General features: G+C 42.2%; 1 protein-coding gene across 1 annotated transcript in view; it reads right to left on the minus strand.

Annotated features, from left to right (window-relative positions):
• Positions 1 to 12,781, minus strand: part of MYOM1 (myomesin 1) — a 161,534-nt gene extending 148,753 nt beyond the window's left edge. Inside the window, exons 1-5 of the mRNA XM_023228515.1 lie at positions 12,731 to 12,781; positions 11,904 to 12,011; positions 8,925 to 9,162; positions 6,623 to 6,698; positions 1,747 to 2,064 (exon numbers count right to left, since the gene is read on the minus strand). Coding sequence (XP_023084283.1) covers positions 1,747 to 2,036 — 290 coding nt within the window. The 5' untranslated portion in view covers positions 2,037 to 2,064; positions 6,623 to 6,698; positions 8,925 to 9,162; positions 11,904 to 12,011; positions 12,731 to 12,781. The remainder of the gene's footprint in view (positions 1 to 1,746; positions 2,065 to 6,622; positions 6,699 to 8,924; positions 9,163 to 11,903; positions 12,012 to 12,730) is intronic.
• Between the last annotated feature and the right edge of the window lie 12,808 nt (positions 12,782 to 25,589).

Raw genomic sequence — 25,589 nt, forward strand, 5'->3', positions numbered from 1 at the left:
TTCTGCCTTTGGAAGCACGCGTCACTTCTAGTCAAACTGACCACTCTATTATTTTCTCAATACCTTTTTAGATTCCCAGAGAAAACAGCTTTTCTAGTTGCCCTACCAGATATTTTGTGGACTTAAATTTTGTAAGACTGAAAACTATGTTACGTTTATAGCAAAAAATGCAACCTATGCCAGATACTCTGGAGAACAGGATTAGAGGCAGAAGGTGGTTACTGACCACATAGCCCAGAAATGTCTATGTTTTGAAGATCAACAATTTTTTTCTGTGGACCATAGAATTTAAATAAAAGTCACATGTATCTTGCAAGTGTTTTTTTAATCTCCATGAATAGGGGATCATTCTGAATATGAAGAAAATAAAACTTGCCTTGGACTGAGAAAGTAAGTATCAGCCCATCATTCATCAGGCTGAAACAGCAGCCACAGATAAGCGAACTGCAAAGTGAACAGGAAATGACATTTCTCCAGGGACATTGCTGTTGTAAAGTGTCACGGTAACCTCCCTCTTCAAGTGACTATAGACTCACTGAGAAACTCTTCTCTAATATCAAAGACAATCAGTGAGCTTGCTGTTTAAAATTGTATCAGTAAGAGTAAAACATCTCACTCTTGCCTGCAGGATCTTAGTTGCTTCACTGAAGCAGAGAAGCAGCCTCAATTCCCACTTCTGGTGAGAAGTCCCAGATAAGGGGCTTGGGGATGCAACAGTCCACATTTATCTTAACTTTATTGTTTCTAAAGAAATAGCACCCTGGGTTCACTTTGCAGACCGGACCTGCATCTAAGCTCCACTCTTCCTAGAATCCTAAAATAGCCCTTTTTCCTCTAGTGTTTAGTCTCCTTCATTGCATTGGGTCAATAAACCTAATTCTGTCAGAATACAGGTTGGTTCCTATTATTCTTTGACTGAAATAGGGCCATGTTTTTATCAAATGGTCAAGCTAAAGAAAATATTTGTTGCATAAATAGTAGTTCTGAATTTAAGAATTTGCTATTAGATATTGAAAAAATATTTAACAGAATACATCTTTGCAGTAGTTCAGTCTCCTGTCACCTGTGATTTTTAAATTCTATATATCAGCTTCTCATCTAGGCAGAAACATTCTGAGTGCGAGGAAACCCGCTGTGAGTACTGAAATGATCTTTTCTGGCCCTGCTGCTGCTAAAGTAACCTGTGGCAAAATTTCCCTGCTCTTAGAAATAGCAAATTGGTAACACAAGCAAGGCTCGCCCGTGAGAACACCAAGCTCTTGGTGAAGCTAAAAGAGACAATAAAGGGAAATAGGCACGGGTCCCAGGACTCCCAAACAAGGTCTGTCTGCACACTTGGTTGAAATGCTGGGCTGCCGTATTTAAGAAGTAACTGGGAGAGGCTGGGCACGGTGGCTCACGCCTGCAATCCTAGCACTTTGAGAGGCCCAGGCGGGTGGAACACCTGAGGTCAGAGGTTCGAAATCAGCCTGGCCAACATAGCGAAACCCTGTCTCCACTAAAATTACAAAATTAGCAGGGCGTGGTGGTGCATGCCTGTAATCCCAGCTACTCAGGAGGCTGAGGCAGGAGAATCGCTTGAACCCAGGAGGCAGCAGAGGTTGCGGTGAACTCCAGCCTGGGCAACAAGAGCGAAACTCTGCCTCAGAAAACCAAGACCAAACCAATACGAAACAAGAAGTAACTGGGAGGGTTACTCAGAGCACACGCCTCTTCCCTGAGGTAGGAAGAGTGCTTCCGACATACCCATGGGAGGAGCCATAATCATAGGCTGAGGCCGCCTTCCGACTGACGTCAGAGCTCAGGGCGTACTGTGAGGCCTGCTGCTGGAAGGAGGCGGCGGACGCCTGACGGAAGGCCTGGGATTCCTGGCGGTGCGCGGCGGAGGAGCGGCTGCTGTAGGCCGTGGAGCCCTGGGTGTAGATGGCCGAGCGCTTCTTCTCCTGCTGGTAGTGGCTGACGGTGGTGCGGAGGTCCTTGTTGCGGTAGCTGAGATCATAGTGCTGGTGGGACCGCTGATAAAAAGGCAAAGACATCCTGTGCCCCTTGAAGGAACCGGGCCACCTGAAGGAAAACAACGCTTTTTGAGTGTAAGGAACAAGTTCCATAGAACAAGTCATCTAAATCAATGTGTAAAAATCAATACACTTGGCTGGGTGCCATGGTTCATGCTTGAAATCCCAACGAGGATCTCTTGAGGCGAAGAACTCAAAGTCAACCTGGCCAACACAGTGAGACCCTATCTCTACAAAAAGAAAAAAGAAAAATTTAGCCGGGTGTGGTGTGTGTGTCCGTAGTCCCAGCTACTCCGGAGCCTGAGGCAGGAGGATTGCTTGAGCCCAAGACTTCGAGGCTGCAATGAGCTATGATTGACCCTTGTACTCAGCTTGGGTGACAGAGAAAGACCCTGTCTAAAAAAATAAAATAAAAATTAATATTCTTATCTTTTCCAAAGAGTAAACGAAAAAGGGTATGAAGTTTAGCATAACTGGATATTCAAAAAATTCTCCACTTCATAGCCCAGATGGGCTTGTCCTGTCATTGTACCTTTTTAAAAAAGATTATGTCTAGGAGGTTTTCCTAGAAAAACAAAGTTTTTCTAACCTGGCTATTGTGCTTTTTCCTCAGACTCTCTATAATACAGATTTCTAATTTTCTGCCATTTCATTCTTCATTTGGGACTTCATCTGCGAGAATGTGGAAGGATAGAGTCATGTGGTATTCATTCAACAAATAATTAGCAGCACCTACTGTGTGCCTGGCACCATCCAGCCCATCAAATCCAGTAGTGAGGCTGGGAGTGGTAGCTCATGCCTGTAATCCCAGCACTTTGGGAGGCCGAGGCAGGCAGATCACTTGAGGTCAGGAGTTGAGACCAGCCTGGCCAACATGGCGAAACTCCGTCTCTACTAAAAATACAAAAATTAGCCTGGCATAGTGGTGGGCACCTGTAGTCCCAGCTACTCTGGTGGTTGAGGCAGGAGAATCACTCGAACTCAGAGGCAGAGTTTGGAGTGAGCCAAGGTTGCGCCACTGCACTCCATACTGGACAACAGAGCAAGACTCTGTCTCAAAACAAAACAAAACAAAAAAATACAGTGGTAAACAAAACAGACAAAATGCCTGCTCTAATCACCTTGTTCAGAACCATACAGTCTACTGCAGGAGAAAGACAATAGAGAAAACAAGTCAAGTATGAGATAGGTTAATGTGCCAAGAACCAGAGAAAAACAACGCAGGTAAGAGGGATGGATGCAATTCTCAACAGCCTCAGCAGGGATAGCTTCCCTCGAATGTACACCTGAGCATGAGACTTTCTGGGGAAGAGTATTCCAGAAGGAAGACCAGAGCAAAGGCACTGAGGAATGAACATGACTATCGTGCTCCAGGAACCGCTGATTGGCAGGGGTTCTGGGGTGGGAGAGGTATAGGAGATGATGTCAGAGAGGTGAGCTGTGAGCATGGGGGATGGGCTGGTAGTGCAGGGTCATTTAGGTAGCAGTAAGGACTTCAGCTAATACTGTGAAAGGGCTGAGAAGCCATTGGAAGACTCTGAGCTGAGACTCATTCTTGCCGATGTCTGAAGATGGACTGTGGAGAGAAGAGAGTGAAAGCCAGGAGACTTATGAAAGGGCTGAGTTGTATCCTCTCAAAATTCCTAGGTTGAAGCCCTAACCTCCAGTACCTCAAAATGTGACCATATTTGGAGATAGGGTCCTTAAAGAGGAAGTTAAGTTAAAATTAGGCCATGAGGATGGGCCCTAATCCTATTTGATGGTGTCTCTATAGCAAAGGAAAACCAAGACCCAAATGTGTATATAACAGAGGGAAGGCCATGTGGAGACACAGGGAGAAGACAGCCATCCATGAGCTGAGAATAGACCTGAGAAGAAACCAACCCAGCTGACACCTTCATCTTGGACTTCAGCCTCCAGAGTTGTAAGGTAATAAATTTCTGTTGTTTAAGCCACCCAGTCCATGGCACTTTGCTATGATAGCCCTGGCAAAAGAATACAAAGTCCACTGCAGTTGTCCAGGCTAGAGGTGACAGGGGTAGCAGTGAAAGTGTGAGAGGTGGTCAAGCTCTGCACAGGTTTTGAAGTTAGAACCAATGACATTTGCTGAAAGTTGTGAATTAGGATGTGAAAGAAAGAGATGACTCCAAGGCTGAGCAATTGAAAGACAAGTTGCTATTAACTGAGATGGGGAGGAATGTGGGAAAGTATCAATTTGGGGTGGAAAAACAGGAGATTGATTTTAATGCTCTACATCTGAGATGCCTGTTAGACCTCCCAGAGGAGACATTTTAAGTGGCAAGTTGGATACGTGACTCTGAAGTGCAGGGGAGAAGTCCAGGATGCAGATTTACATTTGGGAGTCAACAGCATATAGGTGGTATCAAAAGCCAAGAAAACAGATGAGCACCATCATACACGGAAAAGAAACTCCTAAAAGAAAACAGGTGAGAACCATTATACATGGAAAAGAAAGTCCTAAAACAAAACAGGTGAGAACCATTATACACGGAAAAGAAAATTATAGGCATGGTGGCTCATGCCTATAATCCAGCACTTTGAGAGGCCAAGGCAGGAGGATTTCCTGAGCCCAGAAGTTTGAGACCAGCTTGGGCAACATGGTGAGACCTTGTCTCTATTATAAAAATCTAAAATAAAATAAAATAAATAAAATAAAGTTCTAGAACTGAACCCTGGAGTATGCTAATTTATTTATAAGCTCTCTCAAATCTCACAAACACTTCAAGCAAAGGTATAGTCTCAAAGCAGAAAAAAAAAAAAAAAACTGTTTGCTCCATAAGGAACATACAGGCTTCTAGTCTCCCTACATAAAGAGGTAAGAGAGTCGATTACCAGGGTGGCAGCTGGCATTGTGAATCTGAGCTAACAGTTCTACTGAAAGTCAAAGGTGGTATGTTTGTTTAGCATAGGGTGGGGAAACATCACATTGCCTTAGCATTCTTGAATAGTCTATCCACTGAAGCAGGCCTATCAGCCATGTTGACAACCCTGGATGAAGTAATAGTTTTATAAAAGCTCCACCCCCAAGTGTTTCAATGCTGTAGAATTAGTTTTAAAGTGATCTGTTTTCTCCAAATGTCGTTTTTAAAAAAATTCAGAATGAAGAATGAATCCTTCTAAACTCAGCATATTCTTTGTCAAGTTTAACACTACTTTTTATTTAAACTATTTTAAAAGTCAGCATGTATTCCCTAGAGAAGAAAATCGAGCAAACTTCACTCCAGAAATATTTATCTTAGGGCTCATGGAAGATATCAATCTACGTGGCATTTCCTAAGAGAAAAAAATAGCTACTAGCAAGCAACTTTGCTTCAACCCTTAAATAGATGGCTATTTTCTGTTACAAAATATAGAGGATAATTACCATGTATAATTAATAACTACTAGATGAATTTTGATAAAACAAAGGGGTTAGAAAATGTTAATACAGAATTATATTAGGCAGTTATAAAGATATTAGAGAAGTTTCTGTTATGATACTACATTGTAACATGGCACATGCTATTTGGATGATTTTCAAATAAATAATAAAGAACCTTGTTATTGTTATAAACTAAATTCACTCCCCAGATGATTTGAAATGCTGTTATTTTCACAAAACAAAATCTTTAAATATCTTGCCCCAATACTATTTTTTACTCTGTTTCATTTCTCCCAAATACATTTATTTTTAATAATACTTAATATTCCTCTCACATAGATAGTAGGTTACAAGTAAACGGGGTTTGACTTGAAGTCCTCACTGCTATTGTCACAGCCCTGACCTCTGGAACAAAGGTACAACCACCTCCTCTTCATCAAGTAAGCCTTTGAAGTTAACTAAAGCCAGGATTAGCCCCAAAACATGACAGCTGGAGAAGGTTGGGAGGAAAGATGGTTTTAGTGACTTTTGTTTCTTTAAGACCTAAATTTTCTTTCTGATAATAATTTGAGAATTTGAGAAGAATACAAATTCCACAGCTGTAATTTATGATACGTTTGTGCAGTCATTAGAGGGCAAAAGCTGATGAAAACAATTCCCAGAAAAATCGCTATGTGGGGCTCTATGTTGCCTCTGAAATATTACTTCACCATTTTGAGGCCATATCATTGTGCACGCTCACATTTACCCACATTGCATTGTCACAGCAAGATCCCTGAATTATCAACTAGTGACTTCAGAGTTAATTTTCCTTCTTTCGGTCTAATTTGTAACCAAGGAGCATTGTATGGCACACACAGGATTGAAAATACAGGGCCTCCTGTCTCTTATCCTTTTCAGATTTCAACCAAACCGTACTTGGAAGGAGCATTAAACACACACTTGCAGTTCAATCCGAGGCAAATATGACCTCCTTACAGTTCCAGGAACAGCAGCTTAATTTCAAAAGAATACAGTGATGTGAGAGAAGAGCTGTGCCAGCCCAGCTGCCACCCGGCTGTTCTGGTTTCCCTCCCTGGAGCTTCACTTTCCTATTTCTCTGTTATTCTGACATCTCTTTGAGAAAACTGCTGAGTTCAGAAGACAGAAAGAAAGCACTTACACTGCAGTGCTGCTAAGCTCATAAGCTATCCAGTGCATTCTTCTGCTTCAGTGTCACACTTACCAGTTTCCAAAGGAGTAATGGTGGTGGAAATGTTCCGATGAGGCCGGGGAGCTGGATGAGAGAATGAAAACTCCGCCTAGGTTGAATCCAAGAAAACGTTAAGGGGCAGGGTTAAAGACAGGACCCTGGAGGCCAGTTCAAAAATAATGCATGTGGTCAGGCAGTCGAATGTCAGGCCACACAACCAGCCTTTTATGGCCACGAAAGCAGTTAAATATAGCAGCAGATGGGGAGGTAGTCCCAAACGAGGAGGAGGAGAGGGGCACGGGCAGGTAGCTGCCTCAGTAATATAATTGCATAATGCCGGTCAATGGGTCTGGCCCAATTAAACAAAATACAGGATTTTTATTTGGCAACAAGAGCTATTTTCAATGTCACTTTATCATTAGATAATGTAAAAGTGTAATGGAAAGAGTGGTTTGGGTTAACAGCTAAAAATAGGTGTAGTAATATGATTCTCAAAATGGACTTCATGGAATTTTAATGCCAAGATATGGTTCTGGGCATGCTGTTAATAACACATGTATAGTACATTTAAAAGATACAAAGTGAAAAAAGAACTTGAAGCTAACTAAAGGCAAAACAAGGAAGAAATGGGTTACCTGACATCACGGTCACTATTTCTCTCATTTCAGGAAAATTTACAAGGTGAAGTCCTAGCTTCAAGCCTGACTATATATATATATCTATATATACACACACACACGTTTTTTTTGGAGAGGAGGGGACGGAGCCTCGCCCTGTCGCCCAGGCTGGAGTGCAGTGGCGCGATCTCGGCTCACTGCAAGCTCTGCCTCCCAGGTTCATGCCACTCTCCTGCCTCAGCCTCCCGAGTAGCTGGGACTACAGGTGCCCACCAACACGCCTGGCTAATTTTTTGTATTTTTAGTAGAGATGGGGTTTCACCGTGTTAGCCAGGATGGTCTCGATCTCCTGACCTCATGATCCGCCTGCCTCAGCCTCCCAAAGTGCTGGGATTATAGGCGTGAGCCACCGCGCCTGGCCAAGCCTGAATATTTGATTCCCTGTTCATTAACTAAAGCCTTTTGAGATGCAACTCAGTGTTGCATCCTTCCTAACTCAGAGTAGGGTCAGTCCATCTAATAAGAGATTCCCTTTCTTCCTTCTTTAAATGGTATGACCAATGAAGAGGAGGTATAACCCGGTGGTGAGAGTCTGTGTTGTGGATTCAGACCAGATCTAGATCCCACTATACTGATAGCACTTAGTAGCCATGTAATCTCTAGCAATTTATTTCTCCTTCCTAAGCTTCAGGTTTTTTGTCTATAAAATGGGGATAATAATATCCAAATTATAGGATTGCTGTCGTGATTAAATGTGATACTGCAGACAGAGCACTTGACCTAGTGACAGTTACATAATATAGACTCAGTAAATATCAGCTATTATTACTGACACCAATAATATAAAAACTCATTGTTAGATTATATGTATGCAGTAGGTTGGTATTTTGATCTATTGGCCTTATGTTCTGACAGTGATGTTACATCAACTGCATAAAGGTTACTTGTGCCTATCAAAATCATTTTTCTTTTTGATACAGAGTCTCACTCTGTTGCCTAAGCTGGAGTGCAGTGGTGCAGTCTTGGCTCACTGCAACCTCTGCCTCCCAGGCTCAAGCAATTCTCCCACCTCAGCCTCCCGAGTAGCTACAGGTGTGTGCCACCATACCCGGCTAATTTTTTTTTTTTTTTAACTTTTGGTAGAAATGGAGTTTCACCATGTTGCCCAGGCTGGTCTCAAACTCCTGGATTTGAGTAATCCACCTGCCTCAGTCTCCCAAAGTGCTGGAATTACAGGCATGAGCTACTGCACCCAGCCTCTATCAAGATATTGAACAGACTCAATATTATAGTATACTTCATCATGACTTTCTTGATGATCACTACAGTTAACACTGTTGAGGACCTACCCAGTGCCAGACACTGGGATAGGCAGTTTATATATATGATCCCACTGACTTCTTATCATACCTTGCAAAGTACAGCTTCATTACCTCATTGAGGAAAGCAAGACTTCCAGAAGGGAAGGCATTTGCCAAAGATCACACAGCTGGTAGATGACAAAAACGCAACTTCATTCAGAGATATTTGATTCCAAACCCTGTGTACTTGTAGTCATGTATTGCTGTCTCCTCCAGTGTACTTTGCTGGTAAGAAACTAGATATTTTGAAATAGCCTTTCAAGTGCAATATGGGTCTTCACTTGTAATAGAGGGTTAGCTTCTGAGCTACTCAAAGTATGTAAACGAATCTATTCCACCTAGTTCTGATCCAGTTACCTGTGAAATTCAGCCTGGAATTTCTTCATATACATACATCAGCAGATGAGCATGTGGACATTTTAGCCATCTGGAAGCCATAGGCGAGTTTTCCAAGTGTTATGTTCCCCAAGCATCCATTTGTTCTCTAAACATCCAATACAGAATGCAGTGATTCTTCTCAAGTCTTATCCACCAGCCATTAGAATGATTCCTGGTGAGCCGTTTCTCTAAAGATTATTGGTAAATTGCCCCAAATCTTCTCAAAGCAGAAAAGAGGAAAAATAAACAAAAATAGGAGATATAAGTCCTCCTAATAATAGCTAGTATTTAATGACTATTTGCTATATGCCAGAAAGTAACACTGTTTTACAAGATCTTATTTGATTATCATATACATGATTATCAGTGAAAACATTTTATGGATTAAGAAACTGAGATTTACAGCCAGACATGGTGGCTTACACCTGTAATCCCAGCACTTTGGGAGGTCAAGGCAGGCAGATTGCTTGAACTCAGGAGTTCGAGACCATCCTGGGCAACATGGCGAAACCCCATCTCTACAAAAAGTACAAACATTAGCCAGGTGTTGTGGCATGTACCTGTAGTCCTACCTACTCGGGAGGCTGAGGTGGGAGAATTGCTTGAGCCTGGGGAGGTCGAGGTTGCAGTGAGCCAAGATCATACCACTGCACTCCAGCCTGAGCAACAGAGTGAGAGACCCTGTCTCAAAAAGAAACAAACAAACAAAAAAAAAAATTGAGATTTAGAGAGATCAGTATCCTTAAAGTCACACAACCAGAATGTGACAGAGGATGGAACCCAGGACTGTTCCACACAGAGCATAGCCTCCTATATATCACACTGTGCTGCCTCTCAACCATTTAACTGTATGTGTATGCCTGTTTGTGTGTGTATGTGTGTGTGCACAAACACACATTTATGTTGATAGAGAGTACCACGTGCCAGTACTGTCCATTAGAAGGAAGAACTGTTACAGAAGAAGAGTTTCATTTGTGTTTCTTATGTAACAGACAATAATTTATTAGGTCAAAATGTACTGGCTACAAGTATCAATACATTTAAATATTTACTGAACTTTCATCCTTGTTAAAAATACAAAAATGAGAAAAGTCCACACACACTATGGAAAAACTAAAATATTATCATTGATTCATTGATTCTCAGGATCCCTGTGAAAGCCAGAGTTTATTCCAAACAAATATAAAATAAGTTTAGACAAAAGAAGCATGAGCCAGACCCAGAGAATCTCCTAAGTGATCTTTCTGCTGTGGCATCATCTAGATTCAGGTTTTTCTAACAGCAAATTTATCTGAATTCCAACTAGCTACATAATAAATTACATATGGTGATGTACTGGATAATAAAGCTAAAGAAGAAAAACTTGGGCTCCTATGAATCAATTATTGTAACTTAGTTATGATTCCTTTATAGATGTGGACTCTAGTCAATTACACTTACTCATTATACACTTACAGATTTGTAATTATCCTGAAAACTTAATGGAGTGCTAACCAGTGCTAAATGTGGCATAGGACAACTCCTCAGGACATAGGGACTCCTTAGAGATGGGAAAAAACAAGGGCTAGGAGTCAGTGTGGCCAGGGATCAGCTGGTCAGCTGTGGGGAGGCCAACTGCTGCAAGCCTCTCTTAACCTGCCTGTGAGGCTCAGGAGCTGGTGGGTAGATTCTGGGAGTGGTACAAACCCCTAAGCCAGAAAACTGCCTGCACCTATAGTCCAGGCCAGGGAGCTGGAGGTGAGTATTAGAAAGCAAGACCCCAAAGCCCATTTTCTAACATTTTTTGTCTCTACCTGTTTTTCTGTCTATTCATAAATAGATATTTGGAATTATAATGACTTCCAAATGATGATATGCTTTCTTTCTTTCTTTTTTTTTTTAACTTTCTTGTTTGCATTTTTTTTACTTGATTTTAAGATATAATTAGCATCAAGAACTGTGAAGGTATATACATACAATGGAATATTATTCAGCCTTAAAAAGGAATGAAATCCTGACACACAGTACAACATGGATAAACTCTAAAGACATTATGCAAAGTGAAATAAGCCAGTCACACAAGGACAAATAGTTTATGATTCCACTTATATGAGGTACCTAGAGTAGTCGAGTTTATAGAGAAAGTAGAACAGTGGTTGCCAGGGGCTGGGGAAAGGGGGTAATGAGGAGTATTGCTTAATGGGTAGAGTTTCAACACGGAATGATTAAAAAGCTCTAGAGCAATGTGAGCCGGGCACGGTGGCTCACACCTGTAATCCCAGCACTTTGGGAGACCAAGGCGGGCGAATCACAAGGTCACGAGTTCGAGACCAGCCTGGCTAACATGGTGAAACCCGGTTTTTACTAAAAATACAAAAAAATTAGCTGGGCATGGTGGCAGGTGCCTGTAATCCCAGCTACTCGGGAGGCTGAGGCAGGAGAATTGCTTGAACCCAGCATGCGGAGATTGCAGTGAGCTGAGATCGAGCCACTGCACTCTAGCCCAAGGCGCTGTGTGAGACTCCATCTCAAAAAATAAATTAATTAATTTTTAAAAAGCTCTAGAGATGTGTAATGGTGATAGTTATACAACATTGTATATGTACTTATTGCCACTGAACTATATCCCTAAAATGACTAAAATGGTCAATTTAATGTTATGTATATTTTACCACAATTCTTTCAAAAAAGAACCCAGGAGTCAGAGATTTTACCCTACGTGCAAGCTAAAAAGTGAGCCTGCTACGGTTTCATGGGTGTTAACAGAAGACACAAGACAAAGAGCTTTACTCCTGACAGCAAGAGCAGTGACTGAGTGTCAGCATATTCTTCACTGGTTTGCCAGCCCCCAATCCCCATGTTCCCAAAGGACAATGTGATAAAGACCAGGTGACACCTGCAGTCACGGTGGGCTACATTACAGAAGAAAAATCTCGACTTTAGAGCACCTGACTATTTCATCATGAGCATTCAGCATACCTGCCCTTTGCCGCAGAGGGAGATACTCGTTACACTGGATAGTAAGCGTGTCTGCCTTTTGCTCTGGCTGGAGATACGTCCTCTATCTTCAAAGGCTGCAGAAACAGGCTGGAACAAAGGAGAGCCAGAGTTTCGCTTGAAACATGTGCTGAAACACAAGAGACCCGTGGAGAATTGTCTCCCAACAATGACTGTGTGTTATTTTTACAAAAACAATATGGTTTTTTTTTCCTTTAAAAGTAAGAACCAGAATAAAGATCAGCAGATCTGAGTCTCCAGTTTCAATTCATTTCGAATTTCCTTTTAAGAGTTTATAGCAATAAAATTGACACACCATAAATTAATCCATTTTAAGAGTAAAGTTTAGTGAGGTTTAGTCAATTTTTACATTGTGCAACCATCACCAAAATCCAGTTTTAAAACACTTCCATCACCCAGAAAAGTTTCCTCAGGCTTGTCTGCAGTGAATCCTGGGTCCCGCGCATGCCCGAGGCCACCACTGACCTCTGTCTCAACAGTTCAGCTTTTTCTAGAAATTTCACACAAATGGAATCCTACCATATGTAGTCTTTTGTGTCTGGTTTCTTTCACTTGGCAAGATGTTTCTGAGTTTCGTCTGTGGTGGTGTGTGATTTGGCAGAGTGTTTCTTTTTATTGCTAAGCAGTGTTTCATTGAAAGATAGACTACATTGTGTTTTTCCATTCATCAACTAACGGACATTTGCATTATGCCTAGTTTGAGGATATTATGAATAATGCTAACTTAAATCTTAAAACTTAAAATCTATTTTTCCTTATTTAACCGAATGAAACATCAAAGCACTAACCAGGATGGGCATGGTGGTTCATGCCTGTAATCCCAGCACTTTGGGAGGCCAAGGTGGGCTAATTGCTTGAGTTTAGGAGTTTCAGACCAGCCTGGGCAACATGGCAAAACTCCATCTCTACAAGAAATACAAAAAATTAGCTGGGTGTGATTGTATGTGCCTGTAGTCCCAGCTACTTAAGAGGCTGAGGCAAGAGGATTGCTTGAGCCCAGGAGGTCGAGGCTGCAGTGAGCTATGATCATGCCACTGTCCTCCAGCCTGGGCGACAGAGTGAGACAAAACAAAACAAAGCAAAACAAAAACTAAGGTATAGAGAAATTCAGTTATTTGCTCTAGAATACACAACTAAAAAGTATTAGAGCTAGGATTCAAATTCAGATAATTCAGATCGAGTTAATATGCTTAACAGTGTGCAATATTTCCTCATAAAAACAAAGCATTCCTCATGAAATTCTACAATTTCTAAAATAATGTAGATACCATTTTTTCATGTGAGACAGGTCTACGTTACCAAGTATAAATGTGATTATATTCTGCTTTCTCTTTCTCGCTCTCATTCCCCAAGAGTCCCTTTTCTTCCCCCAGTCCACACTGAAACAGACATGAAGATCCAAGAACAAAACAAAACCACCCTTCAGACTTTGCAGTCTCACATACGAGCTTACAGAGCTAGCGTTTCCTATCCTGCTTACTAGATAACACTAAGCTTTAAAGGAAGAGGGAAAAGGCAGAGTACACTAGAATGGGTAAGCCAGGATTGATAGAAGGGATAGGTGGTCCTCAACCTGGAAGGAAAAGGACATTTGGTGGAAAGAACAGGGGAGCAGAGAGAAAGAGGATAATTAATTTTTTTAAATGGCCTTTTAAACTTAGAGACGCTATGCTAAGTGAAATAAGCCAGACACAAAGAACAGATACTGCATGATCCCACTTATATGAGGTACCTGCGATAGTCGAATATATAGAGACAGCAAGTGGAGTAATAGCAACCAGGGTCTGAGGTGGCAGGGTGGGAGGAATTAGGAGTTAATGTTTAATGGGTATGAAGTTTCAGCTGGGGATGATGAAAAAGTTCTGGAGATGGGTAGTGGTGATGGATGCAAAACAATGTGAATGTACTTAATGCCAGAGAAACTGTATAGTTACAAATGGTTAAAGTGGTAAATTTTATGCTACACATATTTCATCACAGTTTTTAAAAATGAACTCTTGCTAGTTCATCACTGCTCAGCACAGACAGCCCATCATTCAGCAGTCCTGGACACTGATAAGCTCACCCTCCACAACAGAGATGTTGGAGGAGGCGATAAGGGCACCCACGGGGATTCAACCCTTTCAGCTGGGAACAGTTGCTCTCTCTCTCTATGAGGGGCAGTAATGGAGGCACCAGTATCACACTTGGTTCTCACCAATGTCCTACCCTGTCCACAGCTGTCCTTTCAATAACAATGAATGAATGTGTTGTATTGCTCTGCTATAATTTGTTACCTGGTCTCTAAGTGCTGAGCACCTGGAAATTTCCAGTCATTCACCAGGACTAGAAGCTGGAAGCAGGCACTTGGAGCATCTTTAGTTTCAACCCAGCTCTTCTATCACCTCTCTGTGACCTCTTTTGAGAGGCCTTTCAGCCTCTCGGGCTCGTGTTTATTCATAGATCCCCTAATAGAGTGAGATTGGAAGAGTGGGTCTCCTTCCTGGCTGTACATTAGTATCACCTGAGGAGCTTTTAAACCATACTCAGGCCTAGGCCATATTCTAGGACTATTAACTCCATATTTCTGGCATGAGACATGAACATCAGTGTTTTTTAAATGCTCCGAAATGAGTCTAACATGCAACCCAAGAGAAAAAAAAATAACCTCTTAGGCCTCTTTCAGTTCGAAAAGGATAAAAGCCTGAATTAAAAAGAAAGCTGTAAATATTTTGTACAAATATAAGATTCCTTTTTAACTACCTCCTCGGGAAGTATTTGCCCAGAAGGTACTATGAATTGGAGGGTATGTTTTATGAGATTGCTATGTGGAATAATTAGGCTAATGTATAATGCCATCAACCAAATATAAATGTACTCTTTCCTCATTGCCCCATCAATATTGGAATGGTTAATTTTAGTTTATTTTAGCAAGTTTAACAGAAGTGAGATGTGGCCGGGTGTGGTGGCTCACGCCTCTAATCCCAGCACTTTGGGAGGTCGAGGCAGGCGGATCACCTGAGGTCGAGAGTTCGAGATTAGCCTGACCAACATGGAGAAAACCTGTCTCCATTAAAAGTACAAAATTAGCCGGGCATGGTGGCACATACCTGTAATCCCAGCTACTTAGGACGCTGAGGCAGGAGAATGGAGAATCACTTGAACCCTGGAGGCGGAGGTTGTGGTGAGCCGAGATTGAGCCATTGCACTCCATCCTGGGCAACAAGAGTGAAATTCCGTCTCAAAAAAAAAAAAAAAAAAAAAGTGAGATGTATCTAATAGCTATTCTCAAATGCGTTTAAAAAATTATTTGTGAGGCTGACCATGTCCTTAAATGTTATCCCACTATTTGGCTTTCCTCTTGTGTGAGGTATCTTTTTCCTGAGATCATTATTAATCTGTTAATGTGATAATAAAACAGCTATCATTATTGAGACCTATTGTGTGCTAGATACTATACCAGAGACCTATTGTGTGCTAGATACTATACCAGAGCTTTACAGAATTGTTACAAAATTTCTTCAAGGCAGTTATTATTCCCAAGTTAAAATGAAAATGAGGCAGAAAAACAGGGTCTGGAGGCAGGGAACCTAAGGCCGAATTCATGCTGACTTCCTAGAACTCAACCACAAAGAAAACCCCAACTTTCCATGCCCAGGTAAGAAAAGGACCAGAGGCTAATCCCTCTGCAACCTCCCATTTTCTGAGTGGCAGACGAAAAATTGAAAGTGCCTCTGATTTGTCCCCTCTGGGAGACACTCAGGCTGGTTGCTGGCCAAGTTTTCATTTGCATAGTACTAAAACTTTGTAACTTCACTTCAGCCTCTGATTGGTCACATTCTGCAACCAATCAGACCTTTGCATAGGGTGTAACTGTAACTTTGCTTCAGCCTCTGATTGGCCCCCTCCTGCAATCAATCAGACTGATCGCAGGCCAGTACTTCTTTTACATAGGGGGTACACCTGTACACCAAGTAACCAATGGGGAATCTCTAGAGGGTATTTAAACCCCAGAAAATTCTGTAACTTGGCTCTTGAGCTGCTTGCTTGGGCTGCTCCCATCATATGGAGTATACTTTCATTTTCAATAAATCTCTGCTTTTGTTGCTTCATTCTTTCCTTGCTTTGTGCATTTTGTCCAATTCTTTGTTCACAATGCCAAGAACTTGGACACCTTCTACGAGTACAAAAAAACCTAAGGCTCAGAGAGGTTAGGCAAGTACCCCAAAGTGACACAGCTACTAAATAATAGAGCTGGGATTTGAATCCAGTTCCAGCTGTCTCTCAAGCACCATTCTCTTTGCTAGACAGGAAAGCACTCAATGCCTGCACTACTCATACCCCTTCCTGAGGAAAGCTGCCCTACTGATGTTTAGAAGCAGGTGACCCTGCTTTTTGATCCTAGGTGATGGGTCATTTCAGATCCAAAGGTAACAGTGAATGGCCTGGGCCAAAAAGGTGAGCCAAGCCAATCACACTCCTGCCGTGAGAACTTGAATTTGAAAAGACTGAGTGTCAACACACTTAATAGAAGGAACGAAAGTCAAAGAGGCTGAATCAAGGTATGCCACGGGTATATTTGGAATCAGATGAGCCACGGCATGCTGAAATTATGAGGGACCACAAACTAAAGTTAGCGGAGAAAGATAGGTGGTAGGGAGCAAACAAAACAGATGGGCTTAAAGAAGCACAGGTGCAATTGGAGAACAAACATTTGGCCCATGAGACCCTTGAGAGAAAACCTGAAGAGCCAAGCCTTCAAGTTACCTCTGTTTTCAGCAGTAATCCAGTCATGTGTATTCCTAAAATATGCGTCCTTTTTTTTTTTTTTAGATGGAATTTCGCTCTTGTTGCCCAGGCTGGAGTGCAATGGCGCAATCTCGGCTCACTGCAACCTCTGCCTCCTGGGTTCAAGCGATTCTCCTGCCTCAGTCTCCCCAGTAGCTGGGACTACAGGCATGTGCCACCACGCCCAACTAATTTTTGTGTTTTTAGTAGAGACGGGGTTTCACCATGTTGGCCAGATGGTCTCGATCTCTTGACCTCACGATCCACTAGCCTCGGCCTCCAAAAGTGCTGGGATTACAGGCATGAACCACTGGACTGTCCCTGTTCCTTGCAATCAAACAAACCAAAATAAAATATTCTTTCTATTAAATGTTTGCTAGTGTGGATATTAAGCTTTTACTTGTCATTTATCACAAAAAGTTTCCATTTCAGTTCTTTCCTTGCTTTTTTTCATTACATTTTGGCTTTTTAAAAGTAGAACCTGGCCAGGAGCAGCGACTCACATCTGTAATCCCAGCACTTTGGGAGGCCAAGGCAGGAGGATCACCTGAGGTCAGGAGTTCGAGACCAGCCTAGCCAATATGGCGAAACCTCGTCTCAACTAAAAATACAAAAATTAGCTGGGGGTTGTGGCACACTCCTGTAATCCCAGCTGCTCGAGAGGCTGAGGCACAAGAATTGCTTGAATCTTGGAGGTGGAACTTGCAATGAGCCGAGATGGTGCCATTGTACTCCAGCCTGGGCAACAGAGTGACACTCCATCTCGGGGAAAAAACAAAAACAAAAAACAAAGTAGAACCATCCATCATATAATCAATAACCACTTCACCAGTCAAAAACTTACATTTATACACTGAGTGCCTATAATGTGCCAACTACTTTTCTGGGCCTTGGGATACTTTAGTAAACAAAGCAGGCCAAAATATCTTCTTCATAGAACTTAGTAGGGGAGATAGATGGTAAACAAAATCAGTAAAGTGTCTGGTGTGTTGGAGGTAAAAAGTGCAATGGAAAAAATAAACGGAGAGAGGGGAACGCTGCAGGTGGAAGCTGGGTGATGGAGACTTAAATGGAATGACCAGAGAAGGCTTTGCTGAGATGGGGGTATCTGCTTGAAGATGCGAAAGAGTTGAGGGCATGAGTAGTGAAAAATCTGAAGAAAGAGCATTGAAATCAGGAATATCAAATGCAAAGGTCTTGAGGTGGAAAGTTACGTGACTTGTTCAAGAAGCATTTAGGATGTCAATATAGCTGAGCAGACTGGGGAGGGCAGAAGTAGGAGATGAGGGTGGGGAAGTTCCCAGAACCTGAGTTACTGGGCCTTGCAGGCCATGGTAAAGCGTTGGGCTTTTACTCTAAGTGAAGTAGTGACATAAGTAGAGGTAGTAGGACACTTCAGTTCACCATGGAGGGTGTCAGGCAGAACAATGATGTGCTCCAGTTTATACTTAAGGGATTACTCCGTCTGCTATGTGGAGAACAGACTACAGGAAGAAAAGGAAGTAAGAAAACTACTTAGACCTCTTTAGGAGGCGATAACAAAAATCCAGGCTTGAGATGAAAATGACTTGCACTGGGATAGTAGCAGTAGAAGTGGCGAGACTTAATCAAATTCTGGACGTATTTTGAAGGACTTCGCTAATAGGCTTGTGCTGATTATGGTGTTAGGCCATGGAGATACTTCTACAAACGAAGAAGACAGAAAACCCTACCAGAATTGACTGAAAGGTTGAGTGAGGGGCAGGAAAGAAAAAGAGATGGCAAAGGTGAGTCAAAGGTTTTCGGCCTGAGCAACTTAAAGAATGAAGAAGACAAACAGGATGAGCAGGTTTTGGAGGTAAAATTAAATCAGTTTCAGAGTGTGAAGGTTTGGATGCCCAACAGGCATCCTCATGGAGCTGTCAAGTGACAGGTTAGATATGTGAGTCTGAAGTAGAGGTCAGAGGTCAGAGGTCTTGGCTGGAGATACACACTTGGTGATCAGTGTATAAGTGGTATTTAAAGCTATGAGAGTGGATGAGGTAAGCTCAGAAGGACGGTTGACAGAAAAGAGAAGAGATCCAAGAACTGAATCCTGGGCTACTCCGTGTGATTAGCGAAATTAGGAGGAATTGGCAAAGAAGATTGAAGAGTAACCACAAATGAAGGCAGAAACCAGGACAGTGTGGCATCCTGGAAGCCAGAGAAGAAGGTATTTCAAAGGTGAGGGAATGATCACCTTTTCTAATACTATTTGAGAACTGACAATTGACTATGAGGATGTAGAAGTCACTGGTGACTTTGATGAGCACACATTTGATGGAGTGGTCAGAAAAAAAAAGATTTATTATAGCAGATTCAAGAGGGAATTGGTCAGAAAAGGATCACTGAGGAAGAAAAAAGTAAAAACTAAAGAGAAAATTGGGTTTGTACACCCATGTTCATAGCAGCAGTACTCACAATAGCTAAAATGTAGAAGCAACCCAAGTGTCCGTCAACAAATGAACAGATAAGGAAAATGTGGTGTATACATACCATGGAATATCATTCAGCCTTAAAAACGAAAGACATGGCTGGGTGCGGTGGCTCATGCGTGTTATCCCAGCACTGTGGGAGGCCAAGGAGGGCGGATCACGAGGTCAGGAGATAGAGACTATCCTGGCTAACATGGTGAAACCCAGTCTCTACTAAAAATACAAAAAATTAGCCGGGAGTGGTGGCGGGCACCGGTAGTCCCAGCTACTCAGGAGGCTGAGGCAGGAGAATGGTGTGAACCCAGGAGGCAGAGCTTAAAGTGAGCCGAGATCGCACCACTGCACTCCAGCCTAGGCAACAGAGCAAGACTCTGTATCAAAAAAATAAAAAAAAGAAAAGAAAAAAGGAAAGACATTCTGACACGTTACATCGATGAACCTCAACAACATTATGCTAAGTGAAATAAGCCAGTCACAAAAAGACAAACACTCTACGATTCCATAACTTATATGAAATACTTAAGAGTGGTCAGAATTCTAGACAGAAAGTAGAATGGTGGTTACTAGGGGGAAGGGAGGAATGGAGAGTTACTGTTTATGGTCATAGAATTTCAGTTTTACAAGATGCAAGGAGTTATGGAGCTGGATGGTGGTGATGCACAACATTACAAATATATTTAATCCACTAAGCTTTTAGTCCCCAACCTTTTTGGCAACAGGGATCTGTTTAGAGGAAGACGATATTTCCAGGGACGGAGGCAGGGGTGGCAGTGGGGGGCGGGGAGGCAATGATTTCAGAATAATTCAACTCATTACATTTATAGTGCACCTTATTTCTATTATTATTACAATGTAATATATCATGAAATACATATACAACTCACCATAATGTAGAATCAGTGGGAGCCTGAGCTTGCTTTCCTGCAACTAGATGGTCCCATCTTGGGGGTTATGGGAGACAGTGATAGATTATCAGGCATTAGATTCTCATAACGAGCACACAACCTAGATCCCTCACATGCACAGTTCACAATAGGGCTCATGCTTCTGAGAGAATCTAAAGCCACTGCTGATCTGACAGCAGGCGAAGCTCACACAGTAATGCCAGCGATGGGGAGCAGCTGTAAATACAGACAAAGCTCACTCCCTGGGTCCTGGGGGAGGTGGGAGGCAGGGGGCTGTACTAAGCTATACAATAAACAAGGTTAAGATGGGAAATGTCATGTTATGTACATTTTACTAAATTGGTGGGGGGTGGGGGTGGGCATTGAGAACCAGTGAGTACAGGTGACTCATTTAAAGAGCTTTCTATAAGGGAGCAAGAAAATAGGACAGTAGCTGAAGAGAGTTTTTGTTGTTGTTGTTTGTTTGTGATAGATTCATTTTCTGTTGCTGCTGTACCAAATTACCACACATCTAGTGGCTTAAAACAACACAACTTAGTCATCTTACAATCTTGTAGGTTGGAAGTCCACTGTGGGTCTCACCAGACTAAAATTAAGCTGTCAGGGAGACTGTGTTCCTTTCGGGAGGCTCTAGGGGAGAATCAGTTTCCTTGCCTGTTTCAGCTTCTAGAGGCTTCTTGTATTCCCTGGCTCCTGACCCCTTCTTCCATCTTTAAGGCCAGCAACATTGTATCTCTTCGACCCTTCTTCCACAGTCACATCTTTCTCTAACAGTCTTCTTCTGCCTCCCTCTTCTTCCTCCCGCTTCTTTTAAGACCTCTTGTGGCCACACTGGGTATACCCAGATAATACATGATAATCTCTGTATTTTAAGGTCAGTTCATTAGCAACCTCAGTCCATCTTCTCCCTTGATTCTTCTTTGCTGTGTAACCTAACACAATCACAGGTTCTGGGAATTAGGACAGGGATATCTTTTGGGGGTCCTTAGTCTGCTTACTACATATGGGGTACATTACAGCATTCATGTCGGATACTCCAATAGAGAGAGAACTTGATGATGCAGGAGAGGGCAGAATTGCTGGTGTGGCATTAGCAAGAAAACAGAAGAGCTGGTTTTCTGTAGGAGCAAGGAGAGTTCCTCTCTAGTTAGCAGCAGAGGAGGGGGAGGACAATGCATGAAGACAGATGTTGGCCAGTGAGTAAATGTGGTGGGGACTTGTGAGAGCCATTATCTTCTCAGTGAGTTAGAGGCAAGGTCGTCAATTGAGAGTGAGGATAGAATAGAACGTGTTAGAGGTGTGAAGAGACAAAAGTTATAAAACTGACATCAAATAGACAAGAGCATGGGCCAGGTATGGTGGCTCATGCCTGTAATCTCAACACTTTTGAGGCCAAGGCAGGCAGATAGCTTGAGCTCAGGAGATCAAGACCAAACCTGAGCAACGTGGAGAAATCCTGTCTCTACAAATAATACAAAAATTAGCCAGGCGTGGTGGTGCACACCTGTAGTCCCAGCTCCTCGGGAAGCTGAAGTGGGAGGACCGATTGACCCTTAGGAGGCCAAGGCTACAGTGAGCCATGATGGTACCACTGCACTCTGGCCTGGGTGACAAAACAACACCTTGTCTCAAAAAAAAAAAAAAAAAAAAAAAAAAGGGAGAGAGAGGAGCATGAAAAGACTAGAGAAATGTGGGCATCAAGGGCCCATTTTGAAGTCTGTGGTCATTAAAGTGCAACCACTTCGCTTGTTTTCTACACTCAAGTGGACAAAGGATTCATATACTAATTAGTCAGGGTAGTAATACATGGATTATCATGCTTTATCCTCACAACCACTGAATGAAGTTGGCACTATTATTATGCCCTTTTTCAGATAAGGACACTAAAAGATTGGCTAAAGTAAGCATCAACTACAATTTTTGTTTTAGGTATTAGTTTTATTCAGGGGATTCAAAAATAGTATTTGTGTCATAAGATTAATTTAGTAAATGTAATTTGATCACTACATTCATTCATTAACCAACTATTATAGTATCACTATTTTAGGCTATATACTTCAAAACAGCTTAGATATCAGGAATCTTTGTCTTTTAAGAGTTGAAAGAGCATTTCTCCAGTTAACTATCAGAGCCAGTGATATGGTTTGGCTGTGTCCCCACCCAAATCTCATCTTGAATTCCCACATGTTGTGGGAGGGATCCGGTGGGAGGTAATTGATTCATGGGGGCAGGTCTTTCCTGTGCTGTTCTCGTGATAGTGAATAAGTGTGAAGAGATGTGAGGTTTTAAAAAGGAGAGTTTCCCTGCACAAGTTTTTCTTCTCTTGTCTGCCACCATGTGAGACATGCCTTTCATCTTCTGCCATAATTGTGAGGCCTCCCCAGTCACATGGAACTGTAAGTCCATTAAACCTCTTTCTTTTTTAAATTGCCCAGTCTCAGATATGTCTTTATACAGCTAATTGGAACCAGTAGAGTGGGGCGCTGCTGAAAAGATACCCAAAAATGTGGAAGTGACTTTGTAACTGGGTAACACACAGAGGCTGGAACAGTTTGGAGGGCTCAGGAGAGGAAAATGTGGAAAAGTTTGGAACTTCCTAGAGAGTAGTTGAATGGCTTTGCCCAAAATGCTAATACTGATAGCAACAATGAAATCCAGGTTGAGCTGGTCTCAGATGGAGATGAGGAACTTGTTGGGAACTGGAGTAAAAGGGACTCTTGCTATGTTTTAGCAAAGAGACTGGTGACATTTTGGCCCTGCCATAGAGATTTGTGGAAGTTTGAACTTGAGAGAGATGATTTAGGGTATCTGGCAGAAGAAATTTATAAGCAGCAAAGAATTCAGGAGATGACCTGGATGTTGTTAAAGGCATTCAGTTTTGAAGCAGAGCATAAAAGTCCAGAAAATTTGCAGCCTGAAAATGCAATAGAAAAGAAAATCCCCTTTTCTGAGGACAAATTTAAGCTGGCTGCAGAAATTTGCATAAGTAACGAGGAGGTGAATGTTAATCCCCAAGAGAATGGGGAAAATGTTTCCAGGGCATCTCAGAGGTCTTCACGGCAGACCCTCCCATCACAGGACTGGAGGCCCAGGAGGAAAAAGTAGTTTAATGGGCCAGGTCCAGGATCACTATGCTGCACACAGCCTAGGGACTTGGTGCTCTGCATCCCAGCTGCTCCAGCCATGGCTAAAAGGGGCCAAGGTACAGCTCAGGCCGTGGCTTCAAAGGATGCTAGACCCAAGCCTTGGCAGCTTCCACATGGTGTTGCGCCTGCAGTGCACAGAAGTCAAAAATTGGGGTTTGGGAAACTCCACGTAGATTTCAGAGGATGTATGGAAACGCCTGGATGCCCAAGCAGAAGTTTGCTGCAGGGGTGGGGCTCTCATGGAGAACCTCTACTAGGGCAGTGCAGAAGGGAAATGTGGGGTGGGAGACCCAAAACAGACTCCCTACTGGGGCACCACTCAGTGGAGCTGTGAGAAGAGGGCCACTGTCCTCCAGACCCCACAGTGATGGATCCATGGACAGCTTGCACTGTGTGCCTGGAAAGTCACAGACACTCATCGTCAGCCGGTGAAAGCAGCCAGGAGGGAGGCTGCACCCTGCAAAGCCACAGGAGCAGAGCTGCCCAAGACCATGGGAACCCACCTCTTACATCAGCGTGACCTGGATGTGAGACATGGAGTTAAAGGAGATCATTCTGGAGCTTTAAGATTTGACTGCCCTGCTGGATTTTGGACTTGCATGGAGCCTGTAGCCCCTTTGTTTTGGCCAATTTGTCCCATTTGGAATGGCTATATTTACCCAACACCTGTACCCTCACTGTATCTAGGAAGTAACTAACTTGCTTTTACTTTTACAGGCTCATAGGTGCAAGGGACTTGCCTTGACTCAGATGAGATTTTGGACTGTGGACTTCTGAGTTAATGCTGAAATAAGACTTTGGGGGGCTGTTGGGAAGAGATGATTGGTTTTGAAATGTGAAGACATGAGATTTGGGAGGGGCCGGGGTGGAATGATATGGTTTGGCTCTGTGTCCACACCCAAATCTCATCTTAAATTCCCATGTGTTGTGGGAGGGACCCAGTGGGAGGTAATTGAATCATGGAGGCAATTATTTCCTGTGCTATTCTCATAATAGGTAATAAGTCTCATGAGATCTGATGGTTTTAAAAAGGAGAGTTTCCCTGCACAAGCTCTTCTCATCTGCCATCATGTGAGATGTGACTTTCATCTTCCACAATGATTGTGAGGCCTCCTCAGCCACATGGAACAGTAAGTCCATTAAACCTCTATCTTTTGTAAATTGCCCAGTCTCAGGTATGTCTCTCTCTTTTTTTTTTTTCTGAGATGGAGTCTTGCTCTATAGCCCAGGCTTGAGGGCAGTGGCATGATCTTAGCTCACTGTGACCTCCACCTCTCAGGTTCAAGCGATTCTCCAACCTCAGCCTGCCGAGTAGCTGGAATTACAGGCATGCACCACCATGCCCAGCTAACTTTTGTATTTTTAGTAGAGATGGGGGTTTCGCCATGTTGGCCAGGCTGGTCTCAAACTCCTGAACTCAAATGATCCGTCCACCTTGGCCTCCCAAAGTGCTGGGATTACAGATATGAGCCTCTGCGCCCGACCTCGGGTCTGAAAACAGACTAATACAACCAGATAAGTTATTATCTATATAATCCTTATTTCTTTTTTTGTTTGCTTTATTCATATTCTCTGTTCTTACATCTCATTAAAATACTTATTTTTTAATTTAACTTATTTTTTCAAATTTTCTAGTATGGAAGTAATAAGTGTCCCCAAATACCCTTAATCCAATTTCACATAATTTTTTATCTCAGTTATCATCCCCAACTTTAATGATAATTTTGATTAAAGTTTTTAAAAAAGCAGTTCTTTATATATGTAGAATCTTATATATCTTTGTAATATATTGTTTGTAGTTTTGGTGCTCTAAATTAATTATTACACAGATTTATGTAAACACTTATTTAAAAGAAAGGAGCTCCTCCTACTGTTTTCCTGAATTAATGGATTAGTGTTAATTGTTACATCATACATATTTCATGTATGAAGAATTAAAATTCCATTTATGTAGGCAAAACCAGAATGTAAGCCATGTCTCTTAATATTCAATAGTTTCTTACATGCAATAAAAATTGCAAGTGATGCATATAAAATCATTGACTTAGGTTGTAAATACCAAGATCCATTCTGCTATGCTTCCTTGCTGTTGTTTGGGTGACAAATTTTCCTACTTTGGACCAAAGGAGAAAGCACAGTATAGTAAAATAAAATATGGGCTTTGGGTTGGGCCACTTACGAGCTATGTGCACTTGAACAATTGACCAGTTATTATGTATTTACTGGCACCTGTGGGTATTTGGCATTGTATGAGAAGTTAGAGATATGTGTATAAATATCCACATATTTACTGTTTTCCTTTCTATTTTACCCCCGGACAATCAGAGACATGAATTATAATCCAGGTTCTTTCATTGCCTTTTGGGAAACCCGTGC

Source organism: Piliocolobus tephrosceles, chromosome 18, assembly GCF_002776525.5.
Source record: "Piliocolobus tephrosceles isolate RC106 chromosome 18, ASM277652v3, whole genome shotgun sequence".
In the NCBI taxonomy this organism is placed as follows: domain Eukaryota; kingdom Metazoa; phylum Chordata; class Mammalia; order Primates; family Cercopithecidae; genus Piliocolobus; species Piliocolobus tephrosceles.